At 39.8% G+C, this 17288-nt stretch overlaps 1 protein-coding gene across 3 annotated transcripts; it reads left to right on the top strand.

Annotated features, from left to right (window-relative positions):
- The first annotated feature begins 284 nt into the window (after positions 1–284).
- On the top strand, positions 285–16368 carry LOC124288003 (pituitary tumor-transforming gene 1 protein-interacting protein-like). 3 transcript variants are annotated; one of them, XM_046724513.1, is made up of 7 exons: positions 285–561; positions 2782–2837; positions 6665–6767; positions 8203–8314; positions 9067–9179; positions 11084–11098; positions 15458–16368. In XM_046724513.1, the coding sequence occupies exons 1-7, from the start codon at positions 354–356 to the stop codon at positions 15499–15501; spliced, it is 651 nt and encodes a 216-aa protein (XP_046580469.1). In that variant the 5' UTR covers positions 285–353; the 3' UTR covers positions 15502–16368. The 3 variants fall into 3 exon arrangements, with proteins under 3 accessions (XP_046580469.1, XP_046580471.1, XP_046580470.1); XM_046724515.1 differs by lacking the exon at positions 11084–11098 and adding an exon at positions 9714–9740; XM_046724514.1 differs by lacking the exon at positions 11084–11098 and having other exon boundaries at positions 286–561.
- Positions 16369–17288: the final 920 nt, after the last annotated feature.

Below are 17288 nucleotides of genomic sequence, written 5' to 3'. Positions count from 1 at the left end.
ATATGTCTCTAAATAAAATATTTAGAGCTGTTATAATTTCGTTATATACCTCTGATTTTCCACAGCATGTTTATCTCCATTTTACCATGGCCACGTTATTAAAGATTTTTTAAAAAATTACATACTATGTACGAAAACCAGAGGTGTATAACGCGACTCTGTACCTCTGAATGACTTTAATTAACCAATCACAATCCAATATTTACTGAAGTCATGGTTGAATCATATTAAATGACCAACAATCACGCGACAGCTGACACCCATGACGTTGTAAACAACCGGATGTGACGTACTTCACAGGGTGATTCTTCGGAGGCGTAGCAAAACAAAACTAGGAAGAATATTAAGTGAAAATGGTGACAAACAGATCTTATTTGATGACACTTGCTGTCAGTGTTACTTTGTTTGCTGTTGTATTGTCGGCCACAACTTCGTCAACTGGAGCTCCATCGACATCAACGGCTAAAACGACTGCACAACCAACCACCAGTGTTAAGACAACTGCGGGACCTACCACAAGCCCAACAACACAACCTACCACTACTTTGACCCCTGAGCAAGGTATCCTTAGTGACATGTTTGACAGTCGTTACATTTTAAACTTACTTTAATGACAAGTTTGCAGTGGTTCAAAAATGTTAATACTAGGCAGCCGTCTTATATTATCGTTATGAGTATGGTAATAGCATTGTATATTCGTCATGACAGTTGACAGTTCATGCAGTTACTAAAAATATGCTATGATCAGCAGATGACTGATACCAGATAGTCGTAGGTGAATATTCGTTATTGGCACAGTCATTGTTTCATTGCTTCAGATAATGTTTTGATTTTTAATGGTAGATCCAGTGAGAGAAAAGTGGCAGTTTGACCCTAACTTATTTTTTTCTTCGAACATGGAGCCAGTGTGTTCTTTAACACTTCCATTCTCAATATATCAGCTTTGTAAGCATCTTAATAATTAGAGTATTTTGAAGTACTTAATAATCGACCTGGTCGTAACTACCATAAGTATTCACGAATTTGAATTACAAATTTCCCCATTCATGTAGTTATATTTGCCCTTAATGATAATTCTGTCATAAAAGGATACATACAGAGGATCAAAATCCAGTAGTGCCTAGTTTTACACTATTGTAATGTTGAAATACCCTCTAATTTTGAAAAATGTAACGTTTTTCCCAGTTTGCCTGCACTTGGTTTGTAATCCTAGATAGGCCCTGCTATTTCCTGAGGCAGAAGCATGTGTACTTGACTTATTGTTTTACCAGCAATATGATAGAAATAATATCTGTGTGTTGTTGCACCTTTACACAACACAACATTATGCATAATATTTGTGACCGAATAAAATTGCCAGGAAATAGCGAACACCTTGAGGTTTCTTTGAAATTTGCCATTGTGCTATACTGACAATTTGAAGTTGAGAATTTCAAGTCTCATCATTCCTCTAATATCTTCCATCAATAAATAGTTCTAAGGAATCTTTAGCGATAAAACTGGTAAAGTTGCCTTTGCATGGAGCAAATACACAATGCCAGTGATACTTAACACAATGATCAAAAGAATTTATTTTGTTATTTAACCAAGAATAAAATAATTATACATCTTGTTATATTGTTAGAAATTAACATGTGATTAACAGGGTGGTGCGTCCTAAAGTGAATTAGGTTTACTCCAATGGTCAGGGTTTGACACTCACTGATTTCTCCCACTTGCCAAGTGGGCAAGTAGAAAAGTTAAACTACTTGCCCATCACAGATACTACTTGCCCCATGTTACTTATGGCATAGAAAGAACTAGACAAACAAAACACAGCAAGTGAAGAGTTTTAATGAATGAATTGAGGTTAGAAGTTGAAAAAATATGTACTTGCCACTCGGGCAAGCCTTTTAGGAATTTTACTTGCCCTGATTAATTAGTACTTGCCACGGGCAAGCGGACAAGCATGAGTGTCGAACCCTGATGGTATGTGAGTCTGAGTATTCCATAACGTTTTAAATTTTAAACTTTTAACATTAGGGTTATAACAAGGACCTTGTGCTGTTTCTTACTACTGCAGCTTTCCTTAGGGGACAGCATCATGTCCAGAATGAGAGTTATCTCGCCAATATGGAGTGAAAAGGTATATGATAGCAACCATTTGTTATAGAATTATATCAGAATTTTATTGTATATCTAATGCAGACTCTATCTAAGAAATGAGATCACAACAACCGCTAGTTAAGATGCTATATACATTGTTCGTTCATCATGTCGGACCAGTTTGAAACTGGAGTCTCAGAGATCCCAACTTTCAAAGACTACAGCAACAAACCAGGTCCTAGGACCCTCTTTAGTTTAAACAATTCTGTCAATTAGATGTGTAACAACGATGAGCCCACAATATGATATGTATCCAGATAATCCTGATAATATGAGATTTGTATCCCGATATGGTACTTTAGTTTCAGAGGTTCATATTCTCTCCCTCTCTACAGTTGACTCACAACCCTGAATCACTTGTTAATTATCTCAGATAGCACAGAAAGAGCGAAACATATTAGGTTAGGAGCAGTATGAAGATTCCTCTCTTTGTAGACAGCCAGTGAATATTGTATATCAACGCATATAAGACTAGTTATTTTCGTACATGAAATGAGATGGCTGAAAATGGAAGTTGTGTATTGCAATATAGCAGTTGGAAATCTATGTATTGTTTCGTTAGCGATACAATACTATATTGCCATATAGTTACACTATAGAATCAATTAATTTCAATATCCATCTGTTATATTCCAGAGTGCCTTGCCAGCAATAGTTCCTGTGATGCCTGTATCAGTGCTGCCAACAGTAAGGTATGTATTTAAATCAAATATATACTGCTCAATGTTTGCTTAGGACCACGCCTTTGTTTGAATGAGGACTGGTTCGACAAATACGGTTGTTATCACATCAATCATGGATGGTATAATTCATGGGTTAACAGTTCACAATGATAATTCATCATTATGATACCACTCCAATTGTAACTGTATCTTGGACAGCAAAATTTTTGATCCTTTACCAATGTTGAGTGGTATATACTGTAAACGCATACTTATTTTCGCGTGGTGCAATTTTCGCGGAATTGACAGTTTAGACTACATCGCGCGGTCAATTATTCGCGCAATCAGTAATTGCCGGAACTGCCAGCTGTCTCTTTGGCCGCCACTAATAGCAGTGAAAACAAACAGAGTGGCTTAACCTGTCAGGCGGCGTTTATTGCTTACTCACAGGAAATCCCTATCTGTGCGATATACTAGTACACAGTAATCCGTTTACTCACGGAAGAGATGAAAAACACATCAGTCTTATGTTCCGAATTCTGACGATCTGATGAATTAACTTCTACTGTATATGAAGCTCTTTGTGATTTCAAACAAGCCGGGTTGTTGTGAATGAGATGATTGAGTGTTAAGTGACTATTCGCTTCATGATGTACTGGTAAATAAAATCTTAATGAATAAATAAAATACTGCTGTATCATTTCTTTCCGAGTCGTTTCATGGTAATCTGTTTTGTATCAAACCATCTGTCATGTGACCAATTTCCATGGCGGCCACAACACACATTGCTGTTTTCGCTAATTCAGCGATGGGATTTGGCTCATTATTTAATTATGTTTTGGGAAATCCATTACAGCGACAGTTAAGTATGATTCTTTATGCTACTATCAGTCGTCATTTTAAGATTCCCGTAGCTTTCTGTCTTCAAACTTGATGTATTATGGTAACAACTCAGGGGTGAGCGTGGCTAGACTGAATGAATGACAGGTTTATTCGCGGTGTATAAATTTTCGCGCTAAAATGTTTTGCGCGAAAAGCGCAAAAATAAAACCTGCGCGAAATATAATATCGTTTACAGTATATACATCTATATCCGATGTTTGCCCTAGGCATAAAAATTTAGGAGTCATCATGACTTCCTGGTGTCATGAGAGGGAGTCATGGACATGTTTTTGGGAGTCAACTTCAGTTTGGAACTTTCATCAAGACATCAAGCGTGATTGTTTAATAACGACAAAAAACAAGGTAAGGCAGGTCAGCACCATGCAGTTAAAAGACAGTCAGTGCAGAGAAACCGAAGTTTAGATTATCTGAACTAAGGGCAACGTAGCATTGCGTCAACAATGATGCAAGCTTCTAAATATACAGCATATTTGAGATAATTTGTGCGTCAAATACGCAGGTTTTCTGCATCATGGCAAACACTGTATATCACTGCATGGTATTACAGATTAGCAGTGGTGCAAACAAAAATAAATTTTGTGGTTCTATTTGAATCAACTGATATATTGAGAAAATATACTTAGTTCAAAAAGAAACGTGAGATGTCCATTTGAAATAAAAACTGTTATCCCACATACATGCTTTCTGCCACTATACGCTTTACACAGAACGCACCAAAGAAAGATAAAAGACAACTGCAACGACAGTGGATTTAAGATCTGATGAAATTTTTATTGTGTCCAACCTGAAGAGTCTGCATTAGACACGTTTAGAAGCTTAAGCTGATATTTGATGTTATCAGTACCTGGTATGACCACCATTATTGTTTATCACACGAGTACACCGTCTTCCCATGGACATGAACAAACGTCAAATGAAAGCACGGGGAATGTTATTGTACTCATTCAAAACTGCATTCTCCAACTGCCGCTGATTTTGTGGAGGAACTGGTCTTTGACGAAGGCATCGGTCCAACTCGTCCCAGAGATGTTCCACTTGATTCAAATCAGGACTAAGAGGAGGCCAAACCATTTTCTGGATGTGGTGATTTGCCAGGAATTGTCTTGTGATAATGGGCACGGGCATTATCGTGTTGGAACTGCAACTGTGGTCTGGGTCTAAAGAATGGGATGACAGGCCTTAAGACTTCGTCAATGTAGCCTCGTGCAGTTACACCCCTTCCACGACCTTGACCCTTATTTTGGAAGATTACAGGTGGTACATGCCTTCCCCAGCTTATTCCACCCCACATCATAAGGGATGGCCCACCCCAGCGGTCACTTTCCAGAACACATGGGTCTCTGAAACATTCATTTCGTCGATGCCATACTCTCACTCTCCCATCTGCAACGTGCACACAAAAACGACTCTCGCCTGAGAAAACAACGTTCTGCCACTGTGCATATCTCCAATGCTGATGTTGGCGAGCCCATGCTAAGCGCAGATGACGGTGCCGGGTCCAACACAGGGTCTCCTACAGTGTAGCCGGTGTGCTCGCAAACGTCGACGCACAGTGTTTCCTGAAATTGGTCTGTTGTGAATCCCAATTGTCTGATGGTCTGTAACAGTAGCTGGAAGAAAACGGTTGCAAAGATGTGACCTTACGATGTAACGGTCTTGCCTGTGTGACGTCACTCGTGGCCTGCCATCTTTAGGGTCGATCTCCCACCGAATTCGCTTTGATTTTTCGCATTCAATCAGTCGGTAAATTGTCGTCTGATGTACTCCCATATGTTGTGCAACGTTGACAACACTGGAAACAGCATCAATCATCCCAAGAGCACGAGACGTGCTTCATTGCTCAGACATGGCATATTGTTCTCTGAACCATTCAGAAAAAGAACACAACAGAAACTGCCGCCGCATATTTTAAAGGGTTCTTTCTCTCGTTTTTCTTGACGAAAGTGTCGTATCATTAAATTCACGTGCACAACGTGTCAGGGCATGCGTTTATGTGATGCGTTTCTGTTTTTTTTCCATAAAAATGTTCAATAATTAGATTCAGTTGTTACGGCTAATCTGACGTTAAAAGTCTTGTTTCAGAAGTTTAATTTCGAAAACTGGTTTAAGAGAACATTTAACATGCACATTCGTTATGATTGTAAAGTAAATAAGACAATTATGGCAATTTAAAAAACAAACATGAATGTCACGTTTCTTTTGGAACTAAGTATATGTAGATATGTTTATTTCCTTGCGATGGATTAAGAAAGATCTTTTCCAGCATCCCTGATAGAGAAAATCTCAAATGAATGATATTTCTTGTATCCAGTGCATTTTGTTGGTATGTTACCTTCCTTGATGAGGTGTTACAGTGTGTACAATAGCAGATAGATAGTATCCAGCAAAAGGGGAAACGCCATCATTAGACACCAGTTTGGTGTTACATTTAGTCACTAACAAGAAGGACAGTTTGAGTGTGGAAGAAGAAGATCTGTGTTAATGGCAATATGGGACCAACAAGTACCATATTTTAACGTCTTTTTGTATGACCAAAGATCATATGACGCGGTTGGGGATCGAACCCGTGACCTTCCGCTCTCCGGGCGGACGCTCTAACCACTACACCATGGAGGCGGTAGTGGATAGTGTGTTTGATTGGAGAGAAGAAGGTTGGTCGGCTCAATCTCCTCCTGTATCACATCAAATGACCTTAAAAGACAGAACTTGTTTCCTTCTTGGTGTTCAGCTGTAACAGGATCAAACAAGGACAGTTTGCTAAGACTCAGTATACTGTGACTGAGTGGTCTATTCGTGTCAAACTGCAACATGGTATCTCAGCTGGCTAGCATGATAAAACTGGTATTGTCTGGAATAGCCCCAACAGTCAGACACCAACGTTCCTTTATGAGTGCTATAATCTTGTAAACCCCATTCAATTTCTGACAAGAAGTTTTTATTTGCTGAACTTTCAGTGTTTTTACTGCTATGCTGACCACAGCTGCAAGTTGTACCCTGTGGGTGATATTGTCCCCCGGAACTGTGACCTGGCCAAGGCCAGATGGGGAGTCTGCTGGGGTGAGTTGTCCTGGGTCTTGGTGTGTGGAAGGGTGGGTGAGGAAATCTGTCATAGTAGAGTGTACAGTGTTTGTGTTTGGCTGTGGTGGAGGGGAAGTGTCATGCCACCTGGTTGTGCTCAGGTGTGTGAGTGAGGGAGGGGGATGTCATGACACCTGGTTGTGCTCAGGTGTGTGAGGGAGGGGGATGTCATGACACCTGGTTGTGCTCAGGTGTGTGAAAGAGGGAGGGGATGTCATGACACCTGGTTGTGCTCAGGTGTGTGAGTGAGGGAGATGTCATGACACCTGGTTGTGCTCAGGTGTGTGAGAGGGAGGGAGATGTCATGACACCTGGTTGTGCTCAGGTGTGTGAGGGAGGGGATGTCATGACACCTGGTTGTGCTCAGTGTGTGAAGGAGGGGATGTCATGACACCTGGTTGTGCTCAGGTGTGTGAGTGAGGGAGGGATGTCATGACACCTGGTTGTCCCAGGTGTGTGTGTGATGGAGGGAGGTGTCATGACACCTGGTTGAGCTCAGGTGTGTGAGGGAGGGGGATGTCATGATACCTGGTTGTGCTCAGTCGTGTGAAAGAGTGAGGGAGATGTCATGACACCTGGTTGTGCTCAGGTGTGTGAGTGAGGGAGGGAGATGTCATGACACCTGGTTGTGCTCAGGTGTGTCATGCCACCTGGTTGTGCTCAGGTGTGTGGAGTGAGGGAGGGAGATGTCATGACACCTGGAGGGAGGAGGATGCTCAGGTGTGAGGGAGAGGGAGGTGTCATGACACCTGGTTGTGCTCAGGTGTGTGAAAGAGTGAGGGAGGATGTCATGCCACCTGGTTGTGCTCAGGTGTGTGAGTGAGGAGGGGGATGTCATGACACCTGGTTGTGTTCAGTGTGTGTGAGGGAGGGGGATGTCATGACACCTGGTTGTGTTCTCAGTGAGTGTGAGGAGGATGTCATGACACCTGGTTGTGCTCAGGTGTGTGAGTGAGGGAGGGAGGAGGATGTCATGACACCTGGTTGTGAGCTCCAGGGTGTGTGAGGGAGGAGGGGGGGATGTCATGATACCTGGTTGTGCTCAGGTGTGTGAGTGAGGAGGGGATGTCATGATACCTGGTTGAGCTCAGGTGTGTGAGTGAGGGAGGGGATGTCATGATACCTGGTTGTGCTCAGGTGTGTGAGTGAGGGAGGGGATGTCATGATACCTGGTTGAGCTCAGGTGTGTGAGTGAGGGAGGGTGTCATGATACCTGGTTGTGCTCAGGTGTGTGAGGGAGGGAGGGAGATGTCATGACACCTGGTTGAGCTCAGGTGTGAGTGGGGAGGGAGACATCAATGTTAGTTGTAGTGTCTGGTGTGAAAGCAGGGTTTAGGGGAGAGAAATACACCAGTGGGCCTGATATACTTTTTCCGGTGATATATACATATCTATATTTAATTTTCTTTTCCAGTAAACTTTGAGGCACTGATCATTTCGATGTCTGTCATCGGAGCTATCCTCCTCCTCGCCATCACATGTTGCTGTGTCAGGTGTTTCTGCTGCAGAGGGGGAAACAAGGCCAAGTGAGTTGTCTCAGGGGTTATGTATTCAGGATGGGCACAGCAACCGAACACCCAGCACTTGTTTGTGTGGGCTGCTGTGAGTGAGTGAATATGATTTTACGCCGCTTTTAGCAATATTCCAGCAATATCATGGCGGGGGACACCAGAAATGGGCTTCACACGTTATTCCCATGTGGGAATCAAACCTGGGTCTTCAGCGTGATGAGAGAACGCTTTATCCCCTGGGCTACCCCATTGGCCCCTGGGCTGCTGTGGAATAGACCTAAAGAGACCTGGGACAGTATGTGTCCCCAACACTCAATAAAGTATTTCTCAGATTTTTTCAGATTTCTCAGTAAAGTATTAGTTGGTCTTCATTTGTCGAATTTATGCAAATGACAAAAATGTGATCATGACTATGGCAGATTAACAATGGTCGTTTGGTAAAATCAGATGTTCTTTTACTTCTGTGTGTAGTATTCATAGATGTTCAAACTGTTATCACCTGTCAGGTGGGTTTCCAGACTAATCCCTCGTGAAAATCCAGGGCCTCCTTTCACAAAGCACTAAGGTAACCTTAGTGCAATGTTAAAGAATGGAAGTTAAGGTTAACCTTAGTAAAGCTTGCTTCGTGAAAAGAGCCCCAGGTAAGTAACCCGACTAACAGGATCGTGTGGTCGGGCTCGCTGCCTTGGTTGACACATGTCATCGCATTCAGGACATTGTGTCCTTCACGTGATTGTACAGGTTACTATGGAAACTGTCTGTTGCAGGTACATTAAGGATGAAGCTAAATGGGAACGACAGAAGTCTGAGCGTAAGCAGAGAAGTGAAGAGAGGAAGGCAGACAGGAAGGAACGGATGGATGAAATCAGGAAGAAATACGGTACGTATCACATTGCCACACAATCATCTTGGTTATTTGCTGTTCATGGGAACACTGACAATTTGGCTGGAGCAGACGGCGCGCACACACATTTTCATGATTTTTTCAACTTTTGAAGGACAAAATTCTATATCATAATCAAACTTTGATAAAACTCTTGAGGACATTTAGATGTTAGTTTTAGAAAAGTGATTGCTCTGAAAAACCTGCACCTAATCACCAGCAATCTAACCCACTCAGCCACTGTGACTGCCACAAAAGTAGGATCCGCCTGACAACTGGTATGTACTTTGTGTACCTTCTGATAAGTGCCAGATGTCATCTCATGGCCAAAAGACTGATACATGATTCCTTTTGGAAAGGTTTCAGATGTAAGCCATGCTATGTTTGGGCTAACACTTTCTTAGTAAAGACAAATTGTAGTACTTTTAGGGGTTGAGTATCATTTCATGGCTCCCATGTAGTATTAAATACTTCCTTCCATCAGACGTTATTTTCGTCCATGTACTAACATGACAATTTTGAATTATAAAGGACTGCAGAAAGATTAAACTGAATTAGGTTGGTATCTTCATTTGACTAAGATTGAAATAAAAGGTTCTCAGGCATTGTTAACTTCTGTCCAAAGTCAGCATGGAAAACACAGTGCCTGAAATCCTTTATTTTAGTCTTCCCCAAGTTTGCAAATTCAGCACTTTTATATAAAATGTGTTGACCAGATCACAATCATAACAGCGTAACTGATTGCTATCACTAAATTTAATTAGACTTATGAGTTTTGAGTATGAAATTGATTTAGCAGTTTGAATTATATCTCTGAAAACAAACGGAGAATGACAACAAGAATCTGGTCACATTATGTGTTTAGCTTTTTACCCTACACTACCCGTCACTGTTCATTTTCACAGTAAATTTCCATTGAATCCTGGTTTTAATATTTAATATCATGCCTTGAAATAAAATCAAACAGGATTGAGTGGAGTAAACATGGTCAAGTGTGAAAATACCTGTCTTAGGGTCAGCAAAAAAGCTGTCAGGAAGATGTTGATTGTCATTGGACATCAGACTCTCATAGATCGACAAGCTTCATTGCCTTATGATCAGTTGTATTATCAACAAATTGTTACTTTAAGCGTACCATATTCAGATTCATTGTAATTAATCTTATATATCTGCCAATGGTTTCCACTACACGTCCGTGAATCATCGTATTAATTTTGTAATTGTGTAAAGGTGAAACCAATACTAACATCTTCACCCAACTCAGCACTGCTGTGCACTTGTAAGGTCAAGGCAATATCATGAAGTGTTTATCTTATCAGCTCTTATAAAAGAGTATATAATCTATTAGATTCTGTGTAAGCTGTCCATGAATTTACTTTTTGACAAGTCTTTGTATATGACCACAGTAACTGCTTATCAAGATGACAAAGAATGTTGATGCTTGACTGTCAGCGATTATTACATGAAGTCATTGCTTTAAAGATTTTTCACATTATTGAATATATTGTGATTTGATACTCGGCCCACACATGATAAAAGTCCAAAGTTTAGGGATGCTGAGGTGGCCCAATGGTTAATGATGACACAATTTACCGGAGTTATTTCCCCTGCTTTGCCAGGATTTGCTGCTTATGGATGTAAGTGATCATTTACTCCAATTGTCTGCACCATTCCCGTACTGTTGGTACACACAAATATGAATCCTCCAACCAATTGTAATAATATTGTGGTTTGGGGAAAATATAATGTTTATGTTGCCATGGAAACAGTTTTTTTCAGATCTTGTTGAATCTGTTGTTTCTAACCACAATGTCAGTGTCAATATCTTTATCAACATACCTTTGCATAAAAGTTTTTATGTATCGTATAAATATACTTCTCTACCTTTATGCACCTCATAGGAATTGGCTTCAGAGGTAAGTTTGCATAAGATGCATATGAGAACGTCCTGTTTCACCTCTTTAGTTGTGTGGTGAGCTGATACCTTTCATTTCGTTACCTTATGTGCATTTATTTTGTTGTCATGGAAACTTTATAGATGCTATTATTGATATGTTTGTTTGAGAATGACATTTTATTCCAACTTTTTTTTCAAATTCTTTTGATTTCTTTTGAATAAGTTCTTTGGAGTTTTGACATTCATCTTGCCTTCTGCTGTATTTTAGTTGAATTACTTTAGTTATCTGAGTTACCATTTTTACAGGATATTGAAGAGAGGACTCTCCTCTCTATATGTTGTGGTTGAAAGTTCTTAAGTTCAGTTCCGTTGTATTTTATTAGAAAACCTGGACGACTGTTGTCTGTTTCTTGTTGTTTTATTTGTTAAAACTTTTTGAGGGGTATAGGGGTGGGGTGGAGATGGGGGATAATTTCCAGAACTTATTATGGAATTCACATTTTACAGTTTCAACCTTTTGTTATGTTTTATATCCTGTTTGTTATGATGTGTAAAACTTACGCAACACAATATTCAAAAACAAGGAAGGAAGTAAATCAGATAAGGATGTCATCTTATAACTAACATTTTTCCTTATCCTGACTCATGATCTTTTGCTTATCTCCCTTTTCTCTTCGAATGGTAGTTAAAATTACTTTAAAAATTACATATGTTTGAGATGAGTGCCTTGAAAGGGCCTGTAATTATGAGTCATCATGTACCAAACATGTTTATTCATTTCAAGTTTTTAGCATCATCCTTAAATATTATATAGTTCTGAAATTGTCTGTGCTATAGTGATGCATAAGTATATTTTCATTCTTTTGCCTGTTACAGTATGTGTCTGTTTTCTTCAACTACAAAATATTATCAATGCTCTGGTCTTTTTCTGTTTTTGGGGAAATCTTTGAGTTTGATGTCAGTAACCTCGGTACTTCCCTACGAACACAGAATATGTAAAGTGGTGGTGAGGGTTCCTGGGTCAGAATAGGCCCTCAGTATAATGAACAACCATGCTTGTCTCTGTGAGGGTTCCTGGGTCAGAATAGGCCCTCAGTATAATGAACAACCATGCTTGTCTCTGTGAGGGTTCCTGGGTCAGAATAGGCCCTCAGTATAATGAACAACCATGCTTGTCTCTGTGAGGGTTCCTGGGTCAGAATAGGCCCTCAGTATAATGAACAACCATGCTTGTCTCTGTGAGGGTTCCTGGTTCAGAATAGGCCCCCTGTATAATCAACAACTATACTTATCTCTGAGAGAATTCCTGTTTTGGTTCTCATCATAATGAACACCCGTGCTTGTCACTTTGAGGGTTCCTAGGGCAGAAATCTCAGTCTCATGAATATGCATGCTTGTCTCTCTCAGGGAAAGAATAGGTCGCCAGCATCATGACTACCCATGCTTCTGTCTGTAGGGATTCCTGGAACACAATGGGTGCCAAGTATCAAGAGTTAATGTCAAGTATCACACACTCCAGACAGTGTTGCCTTCCGAGGCTTCTTGACATTGCTGAAACATCACTCGTTGTGTAACACCTTCAGCAGTATTTCAGCAAATTGACTGTCCATTGTCCACGACAAGTCTTGACGAGAGAAGCCCCTTGTCTATATGAATGTCGGCCCACATCATCATGGTCATCCTCGATAATCTGCAGGGTATCCGTTCCGATATAGTGGAGATTTATTGGAACGTACACCCTGGAGACTATCAAGAATGCATCTGGGTAGTCACTGAGCTCATGTAGTCACATACTAAGCTGCCCTGTGGGACAAGCATAGGCTAAATCCAGGTAGCTGAAAAACACAACATAGAATCACTTCTTTGAGTCGCATTTGGAAGCTATCAATTAAATCAGTTTAGACGTGCTAGGTCTGGTGTCTGTCTACAAAACTACCTTGCCGCCAAAAAATCCTTCCGTACATTATGTCGTGACAAGGAGTTGCAACACAAACGAGTTGTTATTGGCGATATTCAAGGTGCTGTAGAAACGAAAGATAATAAGGTCTTTTGGGGTAAAGTACAGTCTCTTTTACGTTCAACAGCCTCTCAAGTGAATATATCAGTTGACACATGGTTCACGTATTTTATGAATTTATTAAATCCTGTCACGCTACCATCAACAGCTTTTGATAAGTGTGTTGAAGGATGTGTAAAATCCCATGATATTGAGCAATGTAGTGATTGTAGGGAACCAGATTTTCTCTCAGATCCTATAAATCAGGATGAAATTATGAAGGCACTAGATTCTCTGAAGTGTGGAAAGGCTCCTGGCATGGATGGTATCCCTCCAGAGTTTTATAAGTTTCTTCCAATGATTGTTCTATACTTAGAAATGTTATTTAATGCAGTGCTGGATAATGGGATTTTCCCGGATAGTTGGAATGTTGGAGTCATAGTGTCTTTGTATAAGAAGGGTGACAGGCATAACCCAAACAACTACAGGGGAATTTCTTTATTAAGTGTAATGGGTAAAATATTCACTAGTATTCTAGATTCACGTATTCGAGTTTGGCTGGACTTAAACAAAACTTTACACGAGTCACAGGCAGGTTTTAGAAATGGCTACTCAACATTTGATAATATTTTCATTCTACAGCTGCTTGTCCAAAAGTACCTAAGGAAACCTGGTCACAGGTTTTATGCTTCATTTATTGATTTTCGCAAGGCCTTTGACTTAGTAGATAGAGATAAGTTACTGTATGTACTGTTAAGCAAAGGTGTTCATGGTAAGATCTTTAGGCTCTTAAGAGACATGTATAATAAGGTCAAAGCGTGCGTCCGAGTTGGCAGTAATAGGTCGGATATATTCACAACTTCACATGGCGTCAGACAAGGGTGCATGTTGAGTCTGGTATTGTCTATATTTTTTATAAATGAGTCAGTAGAGGAAATGCAAAATAGTGGTATAAAGGGTATATTTGTCAAATTGGAACTGGACGACATTTTACTGCTGCTCTTGCCGATGATGTCATCTTGGTAGATGATTCTGTCGTAGGGCTGCAGCGAAAATTACATTTCCTACATAAATTTTGTTTGAAATGGGGTCTGGAGGTGACTGACTGACTGACTGAGTTTAGTTTTACGCCGCTTTAAGCAATATTCCAGCAATATCAAGGCGGGGGACACCAGAAATGGGCTTAACACATTGTGCCCATTTGGGGAATCGAACCCGGGTCTTCGGCGTGATGAGCCAACGCTTTAACCACTAGGCTACCCCACCGCCCCTTCTTGAGGTGAAGTTAGATAAGTCTCAAATTATTGTTTTTAGAAATGGTGGCTATCTTAGAAGTACAGAGAAATGGTTTTATGATGGTCAGGAAATGAAAGTTGTTAGCTATTATAATTATAAGTATTTGGGTGTCATATTTTCCTCAAGGCTAGTATGGTCTAAAGCTTGTGAAACTCGTTAACAGCAATGAAAGCGAGCTTTCCTGTCAAACAAATGTTTAAATTTGGATTTTCTTTTGTGTGGATTACACAGGCCTCTTGCAACGTAGATGTATTTATGACAACGTTTAAACAATGCTGCAAGGATATCTGTTTCCAAACTTGGAGCAGTGATATTGGTAGTAGTTCTTTTCTTAAATTTTGTTCATCGTACAAGTCAGTTTTGGAAACAGAAGTGTATATAACTGCGTTGTACACTAATAGAGACTTGAGGCGTATTTTATGTAAATATAGTTACTTATCGCACAAATAGGGTGTCCAACAATTGCGTTTCAATAAAGACAATGTAGATATGTATCAAGTGTCATTTAGATGTCGTAGAAGACGAATACCACTTTTTATTAGTATGTCCTTATTACCATACAAGTAGGATGCAGTTTATACCTGGATATTATCATATACATGTACATCAATCTGTCTTTAAGTTTAAGCAGTTGTTATGCACCAAAAATGTGAATGTTCTTAAAAGTCTAGCAATCTATCTGAAGAGAAATCTACCTGTTTGACTGCTATATATAGATGTACTATATTTATGTATATGTATTGAATACACACAAACAAAAAATTATGTATTTTACATATTTTCTTTTAAGTTATGTATTTTTGGTACTCTGGGCCATGAGGCCATTATGCGAATAAACTCTCTCTCTCTCTTTGGAAGCTGGTGTGATGAAGAGGATCAATTTTTATGGATAGACAACTTCTTTATTGCATTGGATGCAACATTTCGGTGTAGATGCTGACTCTGTCATCGACACAGAATAAGTTACAGAGTCGGGGATGAAATGAGTCAGGGAGATGTTCAGGAATCAGATCACCTTGAGATTCATTTCAGCCATATTTGCTCCATAAAAATGTCTTCCTTAATATATTTTCTCTGTGTTTTCAGGTCTGATGAAAGATGATACCCCCTATCAGCGTTTTGATGCTTAAGACCTTGTAACTATGGCAACAGTCATCAAGTAACCATGCAAACTCGTCTCTGTCAATGCACCAAAGGGGTTTTCAAGCATTCTACAGTGCTAACTTTGTGCTTAATACCTTGTGATATTTTCTTAGCAAATAAATCAGTTTTTGAATTTTCTGAAATATATTACAAGCCATGTGCCCGTGACATCATAATAATTTTCTCAAAACTACTTACCTACTGAGAATGTATGATTTTCTTTTAGCCTTTTGTCACCTTTTGGTTGTTTAGTTAATACATGTCGAATTAATGTACATGGTTGACAGTTTGTTTTTCTTTGTTTATGAACAAACAACTTGGTTCAATTGATTTTGGGTTATTGAAATGTTTAATCTACAATCTGTGGCAAAGACGTTTAAAACTGCTTGCCCAATTTTTGCTCTAAGCATAATGTTTCATATATGTTAGTGTTATTAGATGATTTGCTTTAGTTGAACTTATTACACCAACCTGAATTTTACATGACTTGGGCTCAGACTATTGGCTAAACTTGCAGACTTGAGCTATAGAAAATGTGTTTTTTACCCTGCAGTTCTAAGTGTGTTGTGAAACAATATGTAGTGCCATAGTGGGGAAGGAATGGTAACATTTTTGTGTGTTCTTTTTACCAAATGTTCACCTTACTCAAGAGTCTATCTGATATAATATGACAGAATAGAGGGCATATTACATGCACATATTCTAACCAGATGTGTAATGGGGTGTATTGCATGTGTCTTATTCACATATGCATTATACACCAGAAAACCAGGCAGATAATATGCATACACTCAGTGTATGAAACAGGCTGACCAAGGGGTCCCTGTCATAACTGTAATGTTAAAAATTCGAAATTTGAAAGGTGCTTAGATTAATATCCCAAAGCATCATTTTGTAACACTGCTAAAACATCCAGCAATCATTTAGTTTGAAATTGTATAAACTTACACAGAACAAACTAACACCGATCTCAGTTTACACCGCCATGATATATCTGGAATATTGCTAAAAGTGGTGTAAAACCATACTCACACTCTCAGTTTATGTGCTAAATTTATCAAAGAGTTATGACATGTTTGGTACCTCCAGTATTGTGTTTTCTTTTTAAGAGTATTAAGCATCCAGCTGCCTGATCCACAATACATTTGTGGGGTGGTGGGGTAGTCTGGTGGTTAAGGCGTCCGCTCGTCACGCCGAAGTCCTGGGTTCAATTCCCCACATGGGCACAATGTGTGAAGCCCATTTCTGGTTTCCCCTGCCGTGATATTGCTGGAATATTACTAAAAGCGGCCATAAACTCACTCACTCACAATACATATGTAGAGATAGGTCCATGTCAAACACTACAATCACTAAGTGAATCTGGTCTCCAGCACTGTTTGTGATGCTAGAAAGTTTCCTACCATTCTGTGCCTACCTATTCAAGGACAGATAGACAACAGGCTCTTGTATATGTGGTCACCAGTGTCTGCTCATTACCAAGGTTCAAGGCTGTCATGGTGCATATACCCCCAGACCATCACAACGCATGTCTAGAGTATATAAAATTCATAATGACACAATGGTTTCTATTTTCTGTTTCTTGTATTTTTATTGACATCTCTGCTGCATGTTGATAGTAACACAGGAAGTGACAGTTCTGTGTAAGGGTGGGATGTAAAGATGACTTTTATTCATTATGCCTATGTTGTAATGGTCAAGTAGCCTGAGGTCAGTGTACTATGCATGGTCCCTTACTCTACCCTCCTTCATTAGTTCAGGGGATAGTTGGGTA

The sequence above is a fragment of the Haliotis rubra genome, unplaced genomic scaffold (genome assembly GCF_003918875.1).
Source record: "Haliotis rubra isolate DU_JTF1 unplaced genomic scaffold, ASM391887v1 Scf41, whole genome shotgun sequence".
NCBI lineage: Eukaryota > Metazoa > Mollusca > Gastropoda > Lepetellida > Haliotidae > Haliotis > Haliotis rubra.
The sequence above is the reverse complement of the archived record's forward strand: the minus strand, read 5'-3'. Positions and strand labels throughout refer to the sequence as shown.

Coding starts and splice junctions, on each gene's coding strand:
- LOC124288003 (XM_046724513.1), top strand. CDS start 354: ATGGTGACAAACAGATCTTATTTGATGACACTTGCTGTCAGTGTTACT. Junction 2,838..6,664: donor TCAGTGCTGCCAACAGTAAG/GTATGTATTTAA, acceptor CTGAACTTTCAG/TGTTTTTACTGCTATGCTGA. Junction 8,315..9,066: donor AGAGGGGGAAACAAGGCCAA/GTGAGTTGTCTC, acceptor TGTCTGTTGCAG/GTACATTAAGGATGAAGCTA.